At 32.8% G+C, this 22,897-nt stretch overlaps 1 protein-coding gene across 1 annotated transcript; it reads left to right on the forward strand.

Annotated features, from left to right (window-relative positions):
- The first annotated feature begins 1,157 nt into the window (after window positions 1-1,157).
- Window positions 1,158-3,639, forward strand: LOC123694433. Its single transcript, XM_045639872.1, has 2 exons — window positions 1,158-2,919; window positions 2,989-3,639. Exons 1-2 carry the CDS (start codon window positions 1,437-1,439, stop codon window positions 3,615-3,617), a joined length of 2,112 nt encoding a protein of 703 aa, XP_045495828.1. The 5' UTR covers window positions 1,158-1,436; the 3' UTR covers window positions 3,618-3,639.
- Window positions 3,640-22,897: the final 19,258 nt, after the last annotated feature.

Below are 22,897 nucleotides of genomic sequence, written 5' to 3' on the forward strand. Positions count from 1 at the left end.
ATAAAACGAGAAATATCTAAAAAATTAACTTGAAACCCTCCCATACATTTTGTATGAGATACGAATATCCCATGTACATGGGTTGATCCAAAAGTAATGATAGTCAATATTAAACAAGGTCATTACAGTTATATTAATTATGTAGTTCTCTAGATAGTCTTCTAACTAGAAAATGTACTTCAATTTTTTTTTCCGCTCAGGGCTTTATAACGATCGCTAACACTAAGACCACACGCAAAACAAATGCACCTCCAAATTAATTCTCATTACCAATAGATAACGTTGTGACTCGAGTTGGGTAAATGGTCGTAGTGACCATCTTCAGTAGAGGGTGGCCTATAATTGCGTCTGGTACAACTTATTTATGCAAATGAGGTTTCTGCTTGCTCTGTACGTTAAAATGAATAGTGAAATGAGTAAGGATCAAGAGCTTTGTAGGGATAAAAAAACATGATTTATTTCATTGGTTTAAAACGCTGAAAGCGAGTAAGTATTGACAGCGATTTTGCATTCTACAGGGTGTGGCGTAAATCGTAAAGAATATAATGTGGTTACTGGAGATAGAAGACGCTGTGGCCGTTCAGAAAAACTCATGTTGTTTACTTAATATAACTAGCTTTCCGCCCGCGACTTCGCCCGCTTGGTCTAAAACCTATCAAATTATGAATGTATCTACTAAAACCCTCCTCTTGAATCACTGTATCTACTAAATAAAACCGTATCAAAATCCGTTGCGTAGTTTTTGCATTTTTTATTATTTTTTTGATTTAAGCATATACATATAACATAGGGACATAAGGACAGAGAAAGCGACTTTGTTTTATACTATGTAGTGAGTCCCTCGGTTTTCGATATTGTTTTGATGTGGGCAGATGATGATATTAGCACCTAAATGTATTTTGTTCAAATAACAATATTATTATAAGAAATACATACCTCGAAAAGTTCCTATGGAGCTCTGTTTACGAATTTATATAAAGGGTTTAGTATATTATGTATGTGGGAATAGGATAAAATATTAAGATGTATTTCATGATTACTAGTTTTATTTTTAGTCTGTGTTTTTCTATTATTTAATCTGTGGACATGTTATCTGTAGACTGTAGATTTTTGGTTGTCTATGACTGGACTTTGTGTTTTTTGGGTACGATGTAATGGAGGATTGTTAAAATGTATTTTTGATATGTAACCGGTGTCTGGGAAATAAATCGATTGGGCGAATTTGGCTTTTCATTTACACCATCCCCACATAATTTGGGGGCTCGTCCGGGATACGGGATGGTGGAATAAAGAAAAAACAGACGAAGACTATGATGCCGGTGATTTAACCTGATTAAGAATTTACGAATTACGAACGAAGACTAAGATTTAAAGAAGCTTATGATTATACGATTACGACTTGAAGACTATAAAACTTTTTATTTACATTATTCAACATGCCGCCGAAACGAGTAAAAGATGATGATGATTGTGGTGAACCATCGCCGCGTATTTCCTTCAATGACTTAGAGAAATCAATGACGCCATTTTCGGGTGATGATGCCTATGGCATCGAAACATTCGTAAAAGATTTTGAAGATATTTCCTCTTTAATGCAATGGGGCGAAATAGAAAAACTCATATTTTCGAAGCGGCTTCTCGCGGGAACCGCCAAGCTATTTTTACGTTCACTAAGTGGGACCACCACGTGGGATACACTTAAGTCTGAGCTCCGTGAGGAATTTGGTAAGAAGTTGAACAGTGCAACTGTTCACAAGAGACTTTCAACTCGCCGGATGAAGATGAATGAGACTCATCAGCAATATTTTTTACATATGAAGGAACTTGCAGTACTTGGGAATGTTGAAGATGAAGCCCTGATGGAATATGTCATCGACGGTATTAAAGACAGTGAGTCCAACAAAAATATTTTATATGGCGCTTGTAACATTAAAGAATTCAGAAAGAAATTAGACATTTATTCAGAAATTAAGAAAAAATCATATTCACCTAATAAGATTCAAAGTAATTCAGTATCAAAGTCCATTGGCATGAAAATTCAAAAAACACTACGAGTAAAGAGATGTTTCAATTGTGGAGATTTAGATCATGAGTCGCCTAATTGTACTAAAGGCATTAAATGTTTTAAATGCAACTTGTTTGGCCATAAATCAACTGAATGTTCTAAAAGTATAAAAAAGAGTTTGGAAATTATGTCAACTAAAAATAATATTGATGTGAGACCTTTCAAGAAGCTGAAAATAAATAATATTGATGTAGAAGCCCTGATTGATACCGGAAGCGATGCTAATTTAATAATTATGTCTTATTTTAGGAAGATTCAAGGTGAAAAATTGTTATCTTATAGTTCAGGAACAACAGAAACTTTAACTGGAATAGCTGAAAAGGAAATTTATACAAAAGGATCTTTCACAGCAAAAATTGAAATTGATGATTGTTATTTTGAAACTTTATTTTATGTTGTTGATGATGGCGCTATCCCTGTCAACATTATATTAGGAAATCCTGTACTGAAAGAAGTAGAAATCAATTTTAAATCTGGAACTATCACTGCAACAAGAATATTACACCTTACAATGCTAGAGAATGAAAATGAAGATATCACAAATATTGAAAACAAAGAATATAAGAATAAAATACAGAATATTATAAAAGAATATAACCCCAAAAGATGTACTAAAGCATCAAATGTAAAACTTAAAATATTATTAACCGATGATGTACCAGTTTATCAGAATCCACGACGATTGTCACCTTTGGAGCTTAACATTGTTGACAAACAGATTAAAGAATGGCTTGATGAAGGAATAATAAAAACAAAAGGTGAAATTAAACCTTCAGTGGAGAAAATTGCCGCTGTAGAACATTTTCAGACTCCTCACAATATAAAGTCACTTCAAAGTTTCCTCGGACTAACAGGTTATTTTAGAAAGTTTATAAAGGATTATTCTTTAATAGCAAAACCTCTGACTGATTTACTAAAGAAAGACTGCTCCGCCTTGACTATGACATTGCAGAAAAAAGACTTACCTCCGAGAGTAGCTCGCTGGGCGCTCTTACTTGAAGAATATGACTACACGATTGAACATCGGCCTGCAGCAAGGATGAAACATGCAGATGCTCTCAGCCGACAGCCTATAAAGAATATAATTGTACTTACCGATACCGCAGCACGCCTGCGAAGAGCTCAAGATGATGATCTGCAAATAAAACTAATAAAGAAAGTATTAGAAAAGGAATCTTATGATGACTATGTTTTAGAGAATGGAATGTTATGGAAGATTAAGGATGGAAATAAATTAATGGTTGTACCTAAGAAAATGCAAAATGAAATTATAAGAAAACATCATGAAAACGGACATTTTGGTTGTGTTAAGACTGAGGAATTAATAAATAGAAATTATTATATGGAGAATTTAAAAGAAAAGATTAAAACAAACATTGATAATTGCGTGGAATGTATACTTAATTCAAATAAAAGAGGAAAGAAGGAAGGATTTCTACATGTAATAGATAAAGGTGATTTACCATTGTCTACTTACCATATTGATCATCTACGACTGTTGACTCATCTGGGACAGATGATTCTGCAGGATGACCGTGTGGGAATAGGATAAAATATTAAGATGTATTTCATGATTACTAGTTTTATTTTTAGTCTGTGTTTTTCTATTATTTAATCTGTGGACATGTTATCTGTAGACTGTAGATTTTTGGTTGTCTATGACTGGACTTTGTGTTTTTTGGGTACGATGTAATGGAGGATTGTTAAAATGTATTTTTGATATGTAACCGGTGTCTGGGAAATAAATCGATTGGGCGAATTTGGCTTTTCATTTACACCATCCCCACATGTATTTATTACAAAGTTAGTTTGAACCAGTTATCTTAATTAATATTATTACGAGGAAAGTTGAGATGGAACCATATTAGCTTCCCTTAATGCTTCAGATAAGCACTAAGTGCTTGTTTATTAGATCATTAACATGCTAATTGCAAGAATTTCTGGTTGCTGATACTAGGCACTAATAAATATACTATATTTTATTATTCCATAAATAAGGTACATAGGAATTTAATCTTTGATAAGTACTAAATTATGTACGGTTCCATTTATTAAAGTGAAACTTTTATTACATCATCTCAAACTTTTTGGCCTGTGTAGCGCATGTCGCGTGACGTACGATAGTTATCGTACAAATACGATAATTATCGTAAGTTTCACTTTTACCGTGGTTTCATATTATAACCACACAACGTTTTTATCTGATAAACTTTTTTCTTTTTGAAAAGAAAATTAATCTGTAAATTAAGACTTAAACTCAAAAACGTTTTAAACAAACGGTGTCATTCCTCAAACTGAGAAAATTTTGATACTACTTCAAATTTATACATACAAAATTAATTATCTTTATTTCTGATTTCGTAGAATGATCAGAACTTTCATTATGCTCTTATTAATTTTCACTTTCTCCACTGCTATCTGCTACCTGTGTAAATAATCATTATATACCGGACTAAGAAGGATATGTAACAGCAGCTCTATATAATTCCATTCAGAGATAATACGTGCTGTCACCACCAATATATAAAGACGACTGACGGATTTTTGAATTTTTTGACTGACAGGCTACCTAGGCCTATCGCCTGAATTGTTTTCGATTGTGTATAACTCTGAATTGACTCCTATTTCTTTCGAACAAGGTGCAAGATGCAAGTGCATTGTTTAGGGCACTTACGATTCAATGATTCGGGGTGATTCGGGTGTTTTTGGAAATACGATAATTAGCGAAGATCTGCATGCGCATTATTAATTTTGGAGTACTGTACTTACCTACTGTATTATCATGCACAATCTTCAAACTCCAAACTAACGCAACTACATATTCTAATAACTATAAATTACTCACAAATTTACTCAAAAGCACCTGCAAAAGCTAACTGAACGAAAAAATTGTAATATAAAAAGCCATCATCATAACTATGTAATCAGCATATTCGCTTTTGTAAGAAAACTCGTAAACGTGATACATTGCTTGATTTATACAGCAATTAATCTCAAATTACATTGAAAATGCTTTACACTCATACAATGTAAAGACTATAATTTATATTGTCTTCATTTTATGGCAATACCAGAAAATCACGCGACAAAGTCACATTTTATGCGTTGTACGAACGAATAAACGTTCGGATAAATTATATAGTGAATTTAAATGGTTTAATAACGAACTTGTAGTTTGAATAGGAGATTTAATATGTAAATATTCTTGGTACCTATACGTTTTTATGACGACTTCATACCTATGTTTATGATTTTTGATTGTCTCCTTGAGTGATTAACATAAGCGTTAGGAGTTAGGATCAGAGTTAAATTACACGAATATTGAGTTTGTTCAAAACCAAAAATAGACACTCCTGAAAATAAATAAATAAATCTAAGTAAAGCAAAATCTTACATACGTAAGGATTTATAAAATCTCCTGAAAAACATCATTATAGCAGAAACTAACATATTATGTCAGGATAAGAGGTCTTCAAATTAGCGAAGAGTGATTCCTCCCATAAATGATGAAAAGAAGGAAATAACAACCGGAAAAAGAGAGCAACAACAGTGAAATAAAATGAATATTAGAGAAAATCTAAAAAAAAATTAGCGTCACTCTAGGTAGGTATACATACTTACCTACCTGAAAAGGTTTAGTAGCGAAGCATTCAACTTAGCGCTCGTTTTCAACATCTCCTTGAAACGTAAACATTTTCATTTGTCCGATCTCATAACAGCAATAGATCTTTTTATTAATAATCACATAGTTACTTATCATCAATTGTGCATTCTGAAAATAGAATAATTAGTGCATTTCAAAATAACAGTACAATCAGTCTCAATTGAGCTTGCCCCTACGCTTTATTGTTTTAATTTAAACTCAACGATGTATAACGCTAGATTATCCCAAATAATAAGAAAAATAAAAGTTAAAACTCTGGTATATAAAAGTAGCATCAGCATATTATTCAAGATTATAATATCTATTCTTCTTCTTTGTCGATTCACTCTTGGCAGAGCGGTCGTGGTCACGTTGAGACGTCCACATAGGTGGTAGAGGCGGACACAGCTTTCCGCACGATCTCCCGCCATATCTTCCTGTTACTAGACTGTCTGGCGCAGTCAAATACGCGAATTCCTACACCAGATTTCACTTGGTCGGTCCAGCGCATTGGTGACCTGCCGCGCGATCTGATTCCTTCCACCTTTCCTTGTAGGTACTACTAGCCGCTGTAATATCTATTAGAAATAACTTATAAGTACTCTTTGAGGCAATGTTACTGCACCACAAGGCTTTCTTCTGTGATAGATATTTGAAAAGTATATTCCAAGTAAGATTTTATTTGCGTACAAAAAAATTAAAATAAAAGGTCAACCAATCCTATATTATATCCTGTATGGTGTACATTAAGGAATTTTTCATTCATTCATTGATTCGTACAAATATTTTCAGCAAAATCCTTTGGGACCATTTTTATGAGACATCTATAAAACAATGCACAGATACGTGACCTCTGCCCAAAGTCACTAGGGAACGTAATTCAAGTTATATTCCCGTAATAAAATAGTTATAAACAAAGTTCAATTACACAGTTACTTTACCTACTGTTACAGTTCAAAATATATATTATAAAGTATTTTAAAAAGGCAAATGGCCTACAAGTGAAGGTCAATTAACTTGGCCCATGGAAGACAGGTCAAATTTTATTATACGGGCCGAAATTACCCCAATTTTGGACCCGTATCATTAAACGTCTTGAGAATGTCTTTGTTTTAGTTTCAACGGTAACAATTACTTGATTTTTGGGGATTTGTTATAATATCGAGCTGTTGTGTGTTGAAAGTTCGAAAGTTTCTTGTTGCAAACAATACTTTGACAAATTGGTAATTTTTTTTTTATTCAATGAACAAGAATGAGTGTGTACCTAGTGGTTTGAAACATAGAATAAAATATGAAAATAAACTAATGAGATCAAGGTTGAAGTGTACAATCGTGTAATTTAAAATTCAATAACAATGTCCAAGAATCAGACTTTTCCTCAATTGAATACATAGTTATTATTAATTGTCTTTTCTTTGGCACAGTACAAAGTTCTTCTATATAAATTGTACAATTCTCAATTTTACAGCATTTCTTCGGTCTACAATAAGCCATACAAAAATACTGTTGCCATATCATCCATAACATTAATCTATGCCTTCAGTGCTTTCCTTCCTAAAGTTATCCCAAGGCTCTAACTGTACTCGTCTATATAATACCTACCATAGTATATGTCTTCAGTCTTCTCCACCTTCTAAAGGATACACAGGCGTCGTCGCAGGCGCAAGTATCACTAATTTCAATAGCGTCGTATAAAACACATTTAGTGTGACTCGTAGCCTGTGCAATTTGAGCGGGGTCGACAACATCGTAATGGATTATACCAATTTACTTCGGAGAAGTGAAGGAGGACCTCTCACTGAAGGAAAAAATATAGAACATATAAATATTGCCATAAGAATGTTCATATTTAAGAGAATGGATGTTTTGGTTGTTGGTGACAAGAGTGGTTGAAGTATTGAAGGTTTTAAAGAAAGGGAAGCAGCTCTATTTCACATTTTTAAAATATTCAAGTAAAAGAAGCAACGAAATTTCTACCAGCTCTTTTTCTTGCTCTTTCCTATCTTAGTTTTCGTTGCTATCATTTAATTCAATTTAATAGTTTTAATATTTCATTGGTAACATAAAATCTTTTGCAAGGGCTATTTGTGTATCTACTGGACTATAGTGAAATCGTGATTTAAATTACAATGCACAATTTTTTCTTTACAAAATATGAGGAAAACGTCGTACTAGGATATCAGACTTTGAAAGGGCTGTACAGGCTGTACTCCAGTGTAAGTGTATCCTAACAATTAATCCACTGCGGCTGATGGCATAATTACAGTGAACAGTGACACGCGGCGCCGGCGCATCTGACCTTACGTTATTCTAATCATAATCTAATTCACATTCATTGTCCAGAAATAGATTTATATCTCGCTTATTGTATTGTTTACTGCTACCAAGATGTTTGACAAACTATTGTTTGGTAAGACATAGAATAGGCAAGACAAACGCTGTAGTGACTTTATTGTATTTTAAACGGGTCGCCCACATTCGTTCATGTTTATTTTGGATCTATACGTCTTTTAAGTTTAGAAGTGCTTTTTAAACGCTTCAAAAAGGGAGTTCTAATTCATTACAAATAAATTACATACATATATATATTCACACGGTTTAGCTCACAAACACAATAATATGAACATTGTACTTTTATATATGTTTGACCATGTTGTCCGAAAGTCGGTATTGGTTATAATGTATTCTTTATCATTTAGTGTAAAGATAAGAACTTATTTGAGATTCACGTTCCAAACGATTTAATTTTTCTATTTCTTAATAGCCGTAATGTTAATTTTATGGTTTTGGTACACATGCAGTCTTACCATCGTTACCAATTATTTCAAACCGAATCCTTCTACATAACCTATAAAAACAGACGGACTGTTTTTACCGGGTTATGTCCAACATAGAAAAAAATATTTTTTTATTCTAATTGACGAAATTTCATTTTATTATCGATTTTCGCACACAATTTTGTATTCGTATCTTCTGTATACAAATCAGCTCAGTGTAGTACCTACTATCAAAAAACACAACACAAACACAATAATCGAATTCACTTGTTAATTACACTGATAATTGCACTTCGTTAGCGGTAAATGCTACGTGACATTTTCATTAAATGTAATCGATCCCGTTCATTACTGGACAAACAATTAAATTCGAGCGTAAGGTGGCCAAATATCGCGAACTTATGGGACATGCTGGCGTTATGACGCATTGTGTGCAAATTTTATGACATTCTAAAGTGACACGTGTGATAATTAACATACGGGTCGGATTTGACTGCTTTCACTGGATGTTTACGCAGTTCACATGTATTTTTAATAAATTATTCTTAATTATAATTAAGCTCTTATATGGTTGAAATGAGAGATCGATGAGATTATGCGTTGATGATGTCTTACGTTGATGTAATAAAGTCTTTAAGATAAATTGCTAGGAGTACTTAAATAATGTTAATGTTGAATTCGGCCATTTTGGTATTTAATTGATTACCTACTAAATTAAATAAATAATTAAAATAAATAAATTACCTACTATCATAGTGCATCCAGTAATTTTTTCTACATTGGATATATTTTTTACCAGCGTATTTAATATCTGTCTTTAAAGCTCTAAGCTTTCTCAACGCTTAAGTTTAGGAAAATAATATGATACGCCAGTAAAAACTACGTATAATTCATCGATTTTTAAGACCTTTTACCAACACTTCGTATAAAATTAAACAATAAATAAATAAATAATTTGAAAGGTTCTACTTGCTTCTTTCCCAACATTTGTGAGTACACAAAAAAATAATACTATAAAATTATAAAATCACACGAGAATTTACGCTGTCTTAAGGTTAAATTGATAGATATAGAACTATTTTATAACAACGTGAAAGCTCATAAAATAGTTTCATGTAATATGGCAATGTTTTTCTTTAATTTTGTTAATTTGTACCAGAATGTCACTTAAGCTATAGAAAACTAGCTTCTGTCCATAGCTAGGCGAGGCTAATACATGTGGAGCTGGGACGAGCGGCTAGTAAAGTTTAATAGTTACAGATTCTTACAATATTGTAAAAAAAAAAAACAGAAATAACGTTCATCATTAAATTTATGTGTTGATTTGATTTGTGTATTTTTCATCAACGTCAGCGATGTTGCACATCCCGAAAATTTAAAAGATTGGCTACCCTACCCCAATATTTGGTTAACTAATTATTATAATTACACTTTTTATTGGAAGATACAATAAAATTAGTCAAACTTGTATTTATGATCTTGTTGTAACAGCTATTTAAATTGTTATAATTATTTAAATTATTATCATTATCGTTCAATATAATGTGGTTTTATAAGTTTTTGTTTTAAATTTATACTAATAATTTATCTCTAGGTATGCTGTTAGGCTGGTTTCGATGCTTATAGGTACAACAATATAATAATACTAGAAATTACAACTGTTCAAGGCTGACTGTGTCTTCCTAGTCATAATACCTACCTTATTTTAAAAAGGGTGTTTGTTAACCAAAAAAAGCAAAAGTAATTAGTTATTTTTTTATTAGACTTATCTATCTTATATTTTTATTTTAAATTAATCCTACTAATACATATTATAAATGCGAAAGTTTGTGAGGATGTGTGTGTGTGTGTGTTTGTTACTCTTTCACGCAAATACTACTGAACCGTCAACCGATTACAACGAAATTTAGGACACATATAGAGGGTAACTTGGATTAACATATAGGATAGATTTTATCCCGGAAATCCAACGGGAACGGGATCTATGCGGGTTTTTCTTTGAAAACGCGGGCGAAGCCGCGGGCGGAAATCTAGTTGGAAATATATTCCGTATAAGAGCTTCACTAAATAATCACTGAGCTCAACAACTGAACCGATTTAACCGAAATTTAGTAGACATATGATAGGTTTTATCTCGGAAACCACATAGGGGTTTTCCTTTGACTACGCGGGTAAAAGTTAGTTCTATATAAATTGAACAATTTTTGAAATATTTTGAAGAAAATTTTCATACGCATGCAACAACAAATTGCGATTTAATTTGGCATCCACCTATTTTTTGATCAATACATAGAACACAACATTAGCGAATTTTAACGACTAGTATAACAAAACAAAAATGTGCACACGCTCTCAAATGATATTTTTGCCGAGTCGAACTATTAACTCGGCTAACACAACGCAAAACAAAGCAAACGCCGCAGTCGGTTGTTAAACTGCAATTTGTTGTATGTAATCGATTTTTGATGAATCCCACAGCACCAGAGTTATTCTTAAATCGTTGATCCTTTTTGCGTCTAGTACAATCGTTTCTGAGTAACCATTTAGCGGTAAGACGATGTGTTTTAACAGAGATCGCTTATAAAACACGCTCTGTAAAGAATAATGCTTAATAGCACTTAATACAGCTGTGGTTTTCGATTTAGCGTACACGTTATGAAATTGTTGGTGGATTAGATTGATACAAGGGTTTGACCGCAGGTCAGGCATGGGCGTTGAATCAACGGACTAGTTAAATTAACCGTCTATGTACATTCAACGATTCGACTAGTCCATCGCTCACCAACGCACTAGTTGAATTCAACGACTAAACAAAAGAGTCGAAACGCTCGTCAACGCGTCCGCGACGGTACTCTTCGACGTGGCCGTTAATAGTCCACCGTAGACGACTAAACGACTCGTCGTAGACGGCTCGTCAGTCGACACGTTTGTATTAACTATCAACTTGCGACGCGACGCGTCGCGAGTTGATAGTTCAATATTTTTACCGTTAATTCCGTTAGACTTTTAATGAGATTACTATGATCAATGCTCGAAATATTGAAAAAAAAGGAGACTTATTTGTATTAATTTGATATTATTGAATTGTCTTAAAAATCTAAGATATTTTTTTTATTCAGTTAATTTATTACATATCATAAGCTATAATAATATTATATTGAATAATGTTAATATATCGACTCTAACTAACGACTTAAAACAACAAGTTAAATCATAAACAAAAACTTGGTAATAGATAGGTGATATATATATATATATATAATTATTGTTAAAAAATAGCTTTGACTTTTAAAGTGAAACTTTTATTACCTACATCGTCTCAAACTTTTTGGTCTGTGTAGCGCATGTCGCGTGACGCACGATACGTACGATAATTATCGTACAAATACGATAATTTTTAGTTAACCCTTGGCATGCCTGGTAGGGTCTGTCAGACCCACACCAACGCGCGAACCGTTGTAGTTCGTTTAAATTTGAATTTCGTGCCGCACCATTTTTAGTAGCTGGCCGTTACTAATCGCGGAATGCCCTCCGCCCGCTTCCTCAGTCCGAGATGAGATCCGAGCGTAAAAGGACGTGCGTTTAGTGCGTGCGGGTCCCACAGACCCCACCAGGCATACGGCGTGACTTTATTTAGTAAGTATTTATTTTTCTTTTTTCTTATAAATATTGGCTTTTGGCGTTAAATAATATTAGTTTGTACATTACATTATCCTATTTTATTTTATTTTTTCAGTTTAATCATGAATAAACAACTAACAGACGAGGATATAGCTAGTTTATTATTCCAAGAATTGGATGAGGAAGATTTAGTTGCATTTGATTGAGGAAGAAAAAAATGATGCAGGCTCCACCTCTTCTGATACTGAAATGGAGGTGCCTCTGTCCATACATTAGTACATTATTTTGTGAGACACGTAGTTGTCACATTTGTCTTGACCACTCGATTTTTCAATGCGCAAAGTGTTACCAAACCCAAGCTTTACAAAGTGTAAATGCAAGTGATGAAGACTAATTTTTTTTGTTATTTAGTTTAAGTATATGATAGTGCCTTACACTGGATTAAAGTCTGATTATAATCTCATTACTTTTGATACTAATTATATGTTAACAAAGTTATAGTCACGAAATGTTACTTAAAAATGTGAGTTAAAGTTTAATTTCAAATATTTTAATAAAGTTGATTAATTTCTAATGTGATTTCTTTTACTATCTCTTTTTTGCCCTTTAAGCATGCGTCTTGAATCATTAAATCACCTTACATAATAAAATTTATAGAAAAAAATGCTATTTTGAAATCGGGGTCTGAGAGACCCACCAGGCATAGAGTGTAACTTATGCCCACCAGGCATGCCAAGGGTTAAATGTCTATAGTGTGAAAAAAAGTTTCACTTTTACCGTGGTTTCATAAAACCACACAACTTTTTTCTTTACTAGAGGCAACCCTGACATTGAATTCTTTGAAAATCTATAATTCGTAATAACTTCGTGGTAAGAATGTGGAATTTTACATGTACAGTGTAGACCTCAGTTCAAGGTAACGAACGTTCGATTACCAATACCGTCGCGCGTCGGTCGACCGTGTCAATTCGTTTCAGTTTACACATCGACTAGTCGAAGATTTTAACTAGTTGATCGACTAGTTGATGAACGACATTTAACGGTCTAGTCTCGTTGATGAAAAATGCGTCGACGACCCATTCCTACCGCAGGTATTCATTGTCGCTTTTTTGTATGAAAAGGATGGTCTAATAAAATGTAATAGAGGCTTGATCTCAAGTATTTTATAAGCTCGGAACTATCATTCATAAATTTTGTCTTAGGTTCGTTATAATCTAGTCAATTAGGTTACGTAGAAGATATTTTCGCACAAAGAAAATTTACTGATAGAGTCTTTTATGTACATAATTATGACATGGGTCACTTAGAATTTAAAATATTCGCTCACTTGGCCACTCACTTTGGCACTTTGCAAGTCGATAAATTTTGGAATAATGAAAATCTAAGTTTTAATTCATAATATAATGTTTTCGTCTTTACATAGCAACATAGTTATTAATAATGTGTAATATAATTGTTCAATAGTTCATTTAACATAATAATATCGTAGGTGATTGCCACACATTATAAAAACACGACATTCTGATATGCGTGAAATGTCATACTAAATGTAGAACAAATGAGTGATGGTACATTAAAATCGTGTTAAATGTGATCGAATAAATAACATAATTATACACTACACAAGAATGATTAAATAATTTTTGACCCAATTAAAAAGAAATGAGGACCCTTACAATGAACTTTATACTGTTACATTTTTAATGTTTCTTTTTATGACTTCGACTTGCAAGGTGAAAAGGTGTTCACGGTATATTTGTATGGGAAATATGTATTTGACATGTTTCAGTGAATAATTTTGTTTACAGTTCAGTAGATGATCAGTCTCCTGTGTCCTAATAGACAGATGCCTTTTGATCGGCCTCCATAGGGTAGTTCAGGACATTTCGATTGATATGTGATCTGGTAGCTAACTATAGTACCTACAAGGAGATATATTAGGCTCAATAGCAAACGTGAATATACTATAGGTAGTAATTCAACCAAAATATAACCCATTTCCAAATGAATTGTGTCAGATCAATATCAAAGTTGAGATTCCTGTATAATTTTTTAATCCAGCGTTATGCCGACCATGTCGGCATGACATATGCTGAGGGCCTCACCATTTAGGTCGCCACACAAATTTATTATTATTTTCTCTGTTTTGCGTTCTGTTCTTTCTTTTTTTTTAATTTTGTTACTTATGTTTTATGTGTCAATGTGGTGTACCTAATAAATGATTTCATTTCATTTCATTTCATTTCATTTCATTTCATTTCATAATGATAATAATATGCCATAGATATAGGATATATTACTTTTATTTCAAAATTTGCATATTTCAGATTCAGCACAATAAATAAAGCTCGATTGCGAACTCGGGACATTACATGCACATTTATATAAACGAAATTCATTATTTTTTATGACACAAAATGATCGTTTAAACTGTCTTTGTCATTCTACTTTCCTTTTATAGAACAATGTGGTCTCATAACAGCAAATTAGCGGTTAAAGTACAGAAGGAATTCATAATTTGAATAACAAGAACCGTCCAGGAAAATGTATATTTCTTACAAATGACACTTTTTTTATTAATTACAAATAATTCGCCGTTTACGCGGAATTATGTTTTGAAAATATTATTTTTTAAAGTATTTTAATGAGCCTCATTCATAGACCACACATCTGTGTCCACGAAACGATTATAAATGAGTGCTGCAGAATTTACTCTGGAAAACAGAAATTGTTACCTAGTATTGCTTGTTCATAAGTTTTACTGCAGACCAATATACAATATACTTAATACTTTAATATTATAAAGCATAAGAGTTTGTTTGTTTGAACGCGCTGATCTCGGGAACTACAGGTCCGATTTGAAAAATTATTTCGGTGTTAAATAGCCCATTTATCGAGGAAGCCTATAGAGTATAGGCTGCGCTAATCTCAGGAACTACCGAATTGAAAAATTATTTTGGTGTTAGATAGTCCATTTATCGAAGAAGGCTATATATATTATCATCTCGCTAAAACTAACAGGAGCGGAGCACTGCGGGTAAAACCGCGGAGCACAGCTAGTATCCGATATTTTGGAAATCACTGCAATTATACTAGTCGCTTTTGTGACCTAGGATGAAATAGACACGCAGACAGATAGTAATATATGCACACATACAGAAACACGCCTAAACGTAGATAAAATGTAAAACATATTAATTTGTGTCGGGATTTGAAAATTTTTAATGTCATGCTTTCCACTCATTTTTATGGAAAAGTTTGCGATGAAATTATTAACTTAAAATATGCATTATAATTTCCTGGAACTTCAAAACAATTTTAAAAACGTTGCCGTTTTTCTGGAATTCTTAGTAGGAGAATGCTACCTACAACAAATGTTTTGGTTTCAACCACAGGTGAAAAACAACTGAAAATCTAGATAACTAGCGCGAAGTCCCTCCGCGAAGTCCTGTGTGGTATCCAAAATGAATAACCAAAGAAAAGATTAAAATGTTGACAAAAATAAGGCTCTATATCTACTTGCATATGAATAAAACCAATCAGAGAAATATATAGAGGGAAATCTTTCCTGAACTATAGACAGAAAAGCTTCATACGACTATCGGGTTAAAACTAAAAGGGCAGTATATTAATAATCGTTACAATATAACCAAGTGGCCATTATAAAGTACCTTTAGATGTTGCGGCACGACCAGAATACGGTGGTATCGGATTACCGACCGCAACTTCACGTTTTATTCAAATTTACCGAGCCGTGATAAAGGCCAACTGGGTAATTGTTAACTTTATCAACCGATTCCTTCTAACTATATTGTATTGAGCAAATATTGTGTTCAATCTTGTCAGGGCTGTCACGGTTTTGTTATTTGTGAAAGAAGAAAATGTATACCTAATAAGTTAAGCATATTGTTAATCTATTATCTGATTTGATCATGAATTTACCAACCCTATGAGTTTTTTCTAGGACTTCGTCTTTATTAATAGAAACACAATTGTTTAAAGCAAGTTCTAGAAGCTGATTGAAGGTAAATAAATCAATTGAAAAATTAATTTCACATTGCAAGTATCTCATCTCACAAATTCTTTTTGCAGTTCATATTGAGTTCAAATTCATGGTAGGTAACTGCCCTCAATATTTTATTCACACGATTTCAAAGCATCTTAAGTAATTTTATTACCTGTAAAACTGTAACCAGTAAATTAAAATGTTCATCATACCTATTCTGCGTAAATACATTTTCATCTGCATTTTGAATCTAAACTAGATACAGAGTAATCCTATCTCAGAGTAGCAACTACCTTTCGGTTTTCAATCAAAGCCTGCCGGCAATTTGAATGTACCTATCTCTAGCTTGGTTATTTGAAATCTATATTATTTTCATCTATGTATGTATCTTTAATTATAGTACAAAGTGTTGGAGATAATTTTATGTGTTAAAACGAAATTTTAATTCATACGCAATAATTCATTGTAGTCATTTGGATACACATCAATTTTATCGACTTAGAATCTTCTTCAAATAAATATCAACAATTTTATTTCAGTAGTAAATGATGTTAGCCTCTTTATTTCTGCTCTGAAAATTTCCCACACATGTACAGCAGTTACATAATAAGCAAAATTATCACTACATCTTATAAAGCATCGCACTAAAATTGCCTGTCACGCAAGTCACTCAATCTTAATCCCTAACTAGCAAATACCAATTTTCCTCATCGATGGAAACACCTAGATTGTTCTGGAACATTCCACGTTGTAATTTAAATATCAAGTGAAGCTCAGAGGAACTTAATCAGGTGACACCTCAGCCGGTAAAAAATACAAAGAATCCCTTGCGACAACATATTTGCGCGGTGTGAAGGTGTTGGGACTAAACACATCTATTCGTCGACTGTTCGTATCTTTGATTGTATCTAGTTAGGCAATTGTTCCAAGCAATTCAATGCTCATTGAAATAATTGCAGTGCCTTATACTTTATTTGAGGTCTTGTTTTATAGTTTGTTCCAACAGATTATCTAACATTTTTATTATTAAAATGATGAAAAAGGCAGGAATAACTCAAAATTTGGTTAAATATATTCGAATAAAAAGTTTAAGAGTGTAAGTATTACATTTTAAAATTAAAGCGTTTCTGTTTGCTACTCGATTCCCATTTCCATTCACACGATTTGTCATTATTTTCTTCCACCTAAAGTTTCTTAATATAATTCTTGCTAAAAAAAGAGTAAAAGTACAGAATTTTTGAGTTAATCTTTAAATTATATTCTTTACTGGCTGCGTCTAAAACCGCCCCGCGTAAAACCTTGCGCAGACCCCGTACACAAATAAAATAAAGCCAATTGTGGGATTGACATGCCCCATGGCTGTAGGGGTAACAAGAAACCGGCCATAGTGTTCGGTTTCACTATCCATTATTACAGAGCAGTGAATTTCGCTTTAAACCCTCGTTTCGACGATGATTCACTCGGAAATCGAAATTTTTTGCTTTTATTTTAACACTGTTTCTGCGTAATCAAACCGTCGAGCTGATTTCTGGGTCCATATTATTATAAAATTAAAATGATACGTTAATTTGGTTTAAATCATCTTCTATTTGGATAGATACAACTATCATATTAAAAAATATATCAATAACATCTATAAAATGATCTAATTGCCCCCTGCTTTCTTTATTAACCGACTTCAAAAAAAAGGAGGAGGTTATCAATTCGGCCGGTATATTTTTTTTTTTATGTATGTACACCGATTACTCCGAGGTTTCTGAACCGATTTACGTGATTCTTTTTTGTTTGATGCGGGATGGTGTCGAATTGGTCCCATAAAAATTTTATTCGGATAAGCCCAGTAGTTTTTATTTTATGAGCATTTTTGTTTGTAGGTATTTGTAAATTTTGCAATTGCAAGTTTGAAGTCGGTTGTTTTTAACGCAGTTATCACTTGTATTATCTAGCAATACAGAGTAATTAATTGAATTTATTGCTTGAAATACTATTCTTATTGTTAAGTCATTAATAACATGAAAAACGGTCTCAGAATTAGCAATAACTTTTTTAACACTTATAGATATTGTTCTTATACCAAGGTAAATTGTAATCCAACGGGTTACGTTAAAAATACGCAGCTTCCCAGAAGGATATGCTGACATCTCTTCCCAGTAAACAATTATCGAATGGTTGATATCGAAAGTAGGTTTACTATTTATATGACAACTTCATGGAACGGTTGTTGCAGTCGACCTGTTCCCATGGTATTGACATATATACTGATTTCGACTTGATTGTTCACATTTTTTAACGAACGCCTGTCGGAAACTGGTTTTATCTTGTTTATTTGCTTGAGGAATTTGTACTGAATACGCGGTTTGATTGGTGATTGTTTTGAGGAGATATGGGTTTTGGGTCGTTCCGATTGAGACAATTTGCTATCTATATATCTTCATATTGAAGAAGTCACCTAGGTATGTAGCAGATGAAAATGAAAGAAGTTACCCCTCGATGATCCTGAAGTAATATTATAATAGTCGGTAGTTTCGTAAAGTTATTTATGTCCAGGGATTCTTCAGGAATCAGAAAACATAAGGTTTTTGAGGTTGATTGTTATATGCTTATCATCTCCAACAACTAGTTCACACGAACTACATCCAACCTAAGTATACCTTACATAGAAAGGAAAGATGGCCGACAGTAATTATTAAAGTATTAATGCTATTCAGGATACCTTTTTTTTATTGGGAATAGGGAAGCGCTTGACCACAATCTCGTCTGATGTTAAGCTGAGATGTGGTCCAAGATGGAACGCGCTTCCCTAGAAGGTACCTGTTCACTCTACGCTTGCTTCTCTTTTACCTAATTTATTATAATATAAAAAACCGTTCTTTCACCAATTATATTGTAACTAATTTCATTTACTGACCTAATTCGTGTCACGGCTTGAATACCAATAAAAATAACACAGAGATAAAGTGCTTTCCAACTATCAAACAATTATTTGGTAAAAAACTTCACTCGTTAAATTAACGTAACGTTTAATTACTCTAATGAATGTTTCCTTCATTTCGGTAATACATTTTTGATGACTTGTTCCAACTCAAGGACTACATACATGCTTTCTAAATTATGTTTAACTCGAATAGATTTAGGGAGTATTTTTTAATAGTCCTGAAAAAAAAACAGAAAGTATTTCAATTTTATTGCCTCAATAATAATTGCAGACCAAGCCAATTGGCCAATTGGAAGCTAATGCCATAAATTTTATAATAATGAAAGCAAGTTCTTATAAAAATCAACAGGAACCATCCGTGGAATTAAAAAACCATACATTAGTTGCTATACTAACTTCTTATCGTTACTTCTTGTGCGGAATTAATAAAATATCGCCTGACAATCATCGAGGAGACATACTGTCAAAGTGTGGGAGAAAAACTTGAATAATTTGGCTGCTCCAACATTTCTCATGAACAACTTAAGAACTGTTCCTTTCTAGGAATCTGGTCTTATGCTAACCGCCCGTCAGTAATTTAGCTGTCAGTGTATTGATAGATATACTCACAGATAGACTTTATGCTGCATCTACACTGAGTGACTACTTGCTAAGTTGCTATAAAATTTGTAGTTTATGGTTTTATGAGTTTTTGAACTGAAACATCTTTAGGAGCGTTGTGTGTAATACCGTCGTATCATGGAGTAAGGTGACGATTTTGGAATCATTGAATCTTGCCAAAGAAGTTTCACTTCTGAGACGTGTGCTTGGTACACGCTCTATGCACGCTGATTTTTTAATACTTCCCATAATATTTTATTTTTTCATACTGTCCTATTTAGTGGCTAAAAACTTAATATCAACATCATCATCATCATCATTTACCCGTATTTGTTTCTTCTACAGGGACGGGTCTTTTGCGAGGCTATTTCTCCACGCTGGAAAATGGCCGCTCTTAGTCATGCCGCTATCGGCTAGATGTCTTCTTTCTTTGATTTGGACACGTGGAGGCTGCAGAAATGATGTGGATAATGCGCAGACAAATTGAAAATTCCAAAGTTCTGATAAATCTTAGCTACAAGTTTTTCTCTGGCTCAAGAGAGGTGAGAATCATCAAGTCGTATAAATGTTAATATCTACTTTTAATAAAAGAATAAATGCCTTTATACATATATTATAATTTTATTATTATACATTTTAGCTTAATACTAAACTTCAGTAAATAAAAGCTCTGTCGACCAGTGTGAAGGCACCCTTACACCATTGTACTGCTATTCACGAATTATCCAGTTTTTACTATAAATTATTGCTTCAATCTATTGAAAAGATTGATAGGTCTCGTCTATTTATAATTCGAGTTTGATTTAATGGTGCTATGTGCCATATTTTAGGTCGAGAAATATCGCAGTGTATCATTATCTTATCACTTTATTGATGAAGGACTTAATCAACGTTATGACATTTTATTTTTAATTTTTTGTTTGGCACGTGGTCGGTTATTTACTAGCTAGCCGCCCTGACTCTCCATGTATGTCATAAATACTCATATAACAGGATTAAAGAGGTACTATGTGGTTTTTTTCCCATAAAGCGTGTCAATAGATTAATATTTTAAAGGTCATGTATTTTTATTGAAAAGTCAAGGGTCTATCTATATTATTATATTTAAAAATGATTGAGAAAAGACCAATACAGTTAACTGAATAAAATATGACGAAATATACACATTAAGTTGTTCACTTTAGAAGGGACAAATTTTTCGTTTCATCTTTGTAGTCAGTAATTGTTTGAGTCCTTGGTTTGATACTTTATAAAAAAGAAGTAAGCTCAGTTTGACTGGGTAAAGATGACTTGTCCTTAAAGAAAATTGATTGGTAAAACACATGTTAATTGCATCCATCCCATACACCAAAACGATATATAAGTGACTTTTTACGACAATGAAAGACCACGCTCCAAGGTAGTTAAATATCAAGTAGGTATATATAATAATGAATAAATCTCATGAGCTATTAACTTTAATTTGAAAGCGCTTTTTATTGCATTTGCAATCATCTATGATACCATTAAGAGTCATTGTTACGGATATTAATGTGTGTTTAATAACAAAAAAATCATAACTACCGGTTTCGCCATTTTAACTTATTCAATCAAAAAACGACATAGCACATAGCAGATCATAACTCAACTGATAATTGCCTCCGTTATATCTTGATATGATTTATTTAATTGTTCTCTCGATTTTGTTCACACAATAAATTATTGGTAAAAACAACGGAATTCTCTCGTATACTTATATGGTGATATTGGACATGTTGGGTATAAAGTTGCTATTTATTGCGTTGTAAAGAAACCGACAGTTGAAAAAATATATGAGCACCATTGAGATATACATATGGAGACGACACCGCCTACATCACTTATGTTCCGCTCAACATACGCCATATGGCGTAACTGCACGCTCATTTTTTATTTTTTTTGAAGTGAAACGCATCAAATATGCCTTCGTGTGTGTTACGATATTGCACAAATAATACAAATAATATGGAAAAGTATGGAATAACTTTCATCGGTAAGTACCTAACTAGATAATAATTCTTAAAACTTAGTTAGAGCAAAAAAATGGCGCACAGATTTTGTTCGTGGTGTCTCGCCTCCATACGTAGTAATATTATCTAAATGACGAGCACAAATAAGTTTACATTTTGAGTATGTATTGTTTATTCAGTTACAGATTCTTGCAACGAAGATTTCAGGATACCTACACGTAGGCACACCTGCAAAAATATAAAAAAAACGTTAGATACAATTTATACAATAATTATAATAACAAAAACATGCCAATCGAACTTATAATTAGCATGATTTGCAACATCACATATGAATACAAAATTACTCTGACCTAATTCACCTGTCAACTTCTCAAAAAAAAAAAAACAGCATGTAAATGAAAACTAGTAGAACCACACAACGTATGAATTGCAAATATGAACTATAAATTAAAAATTTTACTTTGTCTCCATGTTAACAGAATTTAAAATATCATAACTAATGACCGCCCTTTATCAACACCTGTAATTATATTTCATTTTTAACATTATTCTCTTGAACCAACATTTACAACACGCTGTATATCGTATACGCAATGTGATTACGCCTAGACAGCAAGTCATTGCATTTTGTTTCTTAAACGAAAGCATTAAGGTGTGTTTTAGTATGCATTTGAAATAGTAAAATAGGAGCATCGTCAACAAAGTTGCAAAGCTAACATTTAACTCATAATTACACGTCAGTATATCGAAATTGTTTTAGCGTTTAATACCACTCTAATTGTGAAGTCACGATTTTTCATGCTTATTGAATTAAATGTCTTATCAAACTTTTACTAAGGGACATTCAGATATTACAGAATTTGAACCAACTTGGTGTACACGCGATTTTGAGCGATTATATCTCAGTAATTTAAACGTTTGTACAGGGTAAGCTTTATTAACATTGTTTCTTATTTAAATCAGCAATTTTGATGTTATTTTGCAGATAGTTTAAGCAGGTGATTAATAAGCGCGATTGGATTGTTTTTACTGCTTGAGTCGTTACTATAGCCCGTTATCAAAGATGATAAGCTCTGCTGTTTGTCAACACCGTGGATTGTGGATAGCGTTCTTTATTTTTAATGAATGAAACGAAAAAAAAAACATTTTGATCCTTTAGAGATTTTTTCCTAAAGATTCTATTGGGTAAGCAATATTGATAGAGGATGTAGAAAAGCGTACCAATGAAGATGATGTGCCTAAGCTTAATTAAACGTAAG

The sequence above is a fragment of the Colias croceus genome, chromosome 9 (assembly GCF_905220415.1).
Source record: "Colias croceus chromosome 9, ilColCroc2.1".
Classification (NCBI taxonomy): domain Eukaryota; kingdom Metazoa; phylum Arthropoda; class Insecta; order Lepidoptera; family Pieridae; genus Colias; species Colias croceus.

Coding starts and splice junctions, on each gene's coding strand:
- LOC123694433 (XM_045639872.1), top strand. CDS start 1,437: ATGCCGCCGAAACGAGTAAAAGATGATGATGATTGTGGTGAACCATCG. Junction 2,920..2,988: donor AAGTTTCCTCGGACTAACAG/GTTATTTTAGAA, acceptor TACTAAAGAAAG/ACTGCTCCGCCTTGACTATG.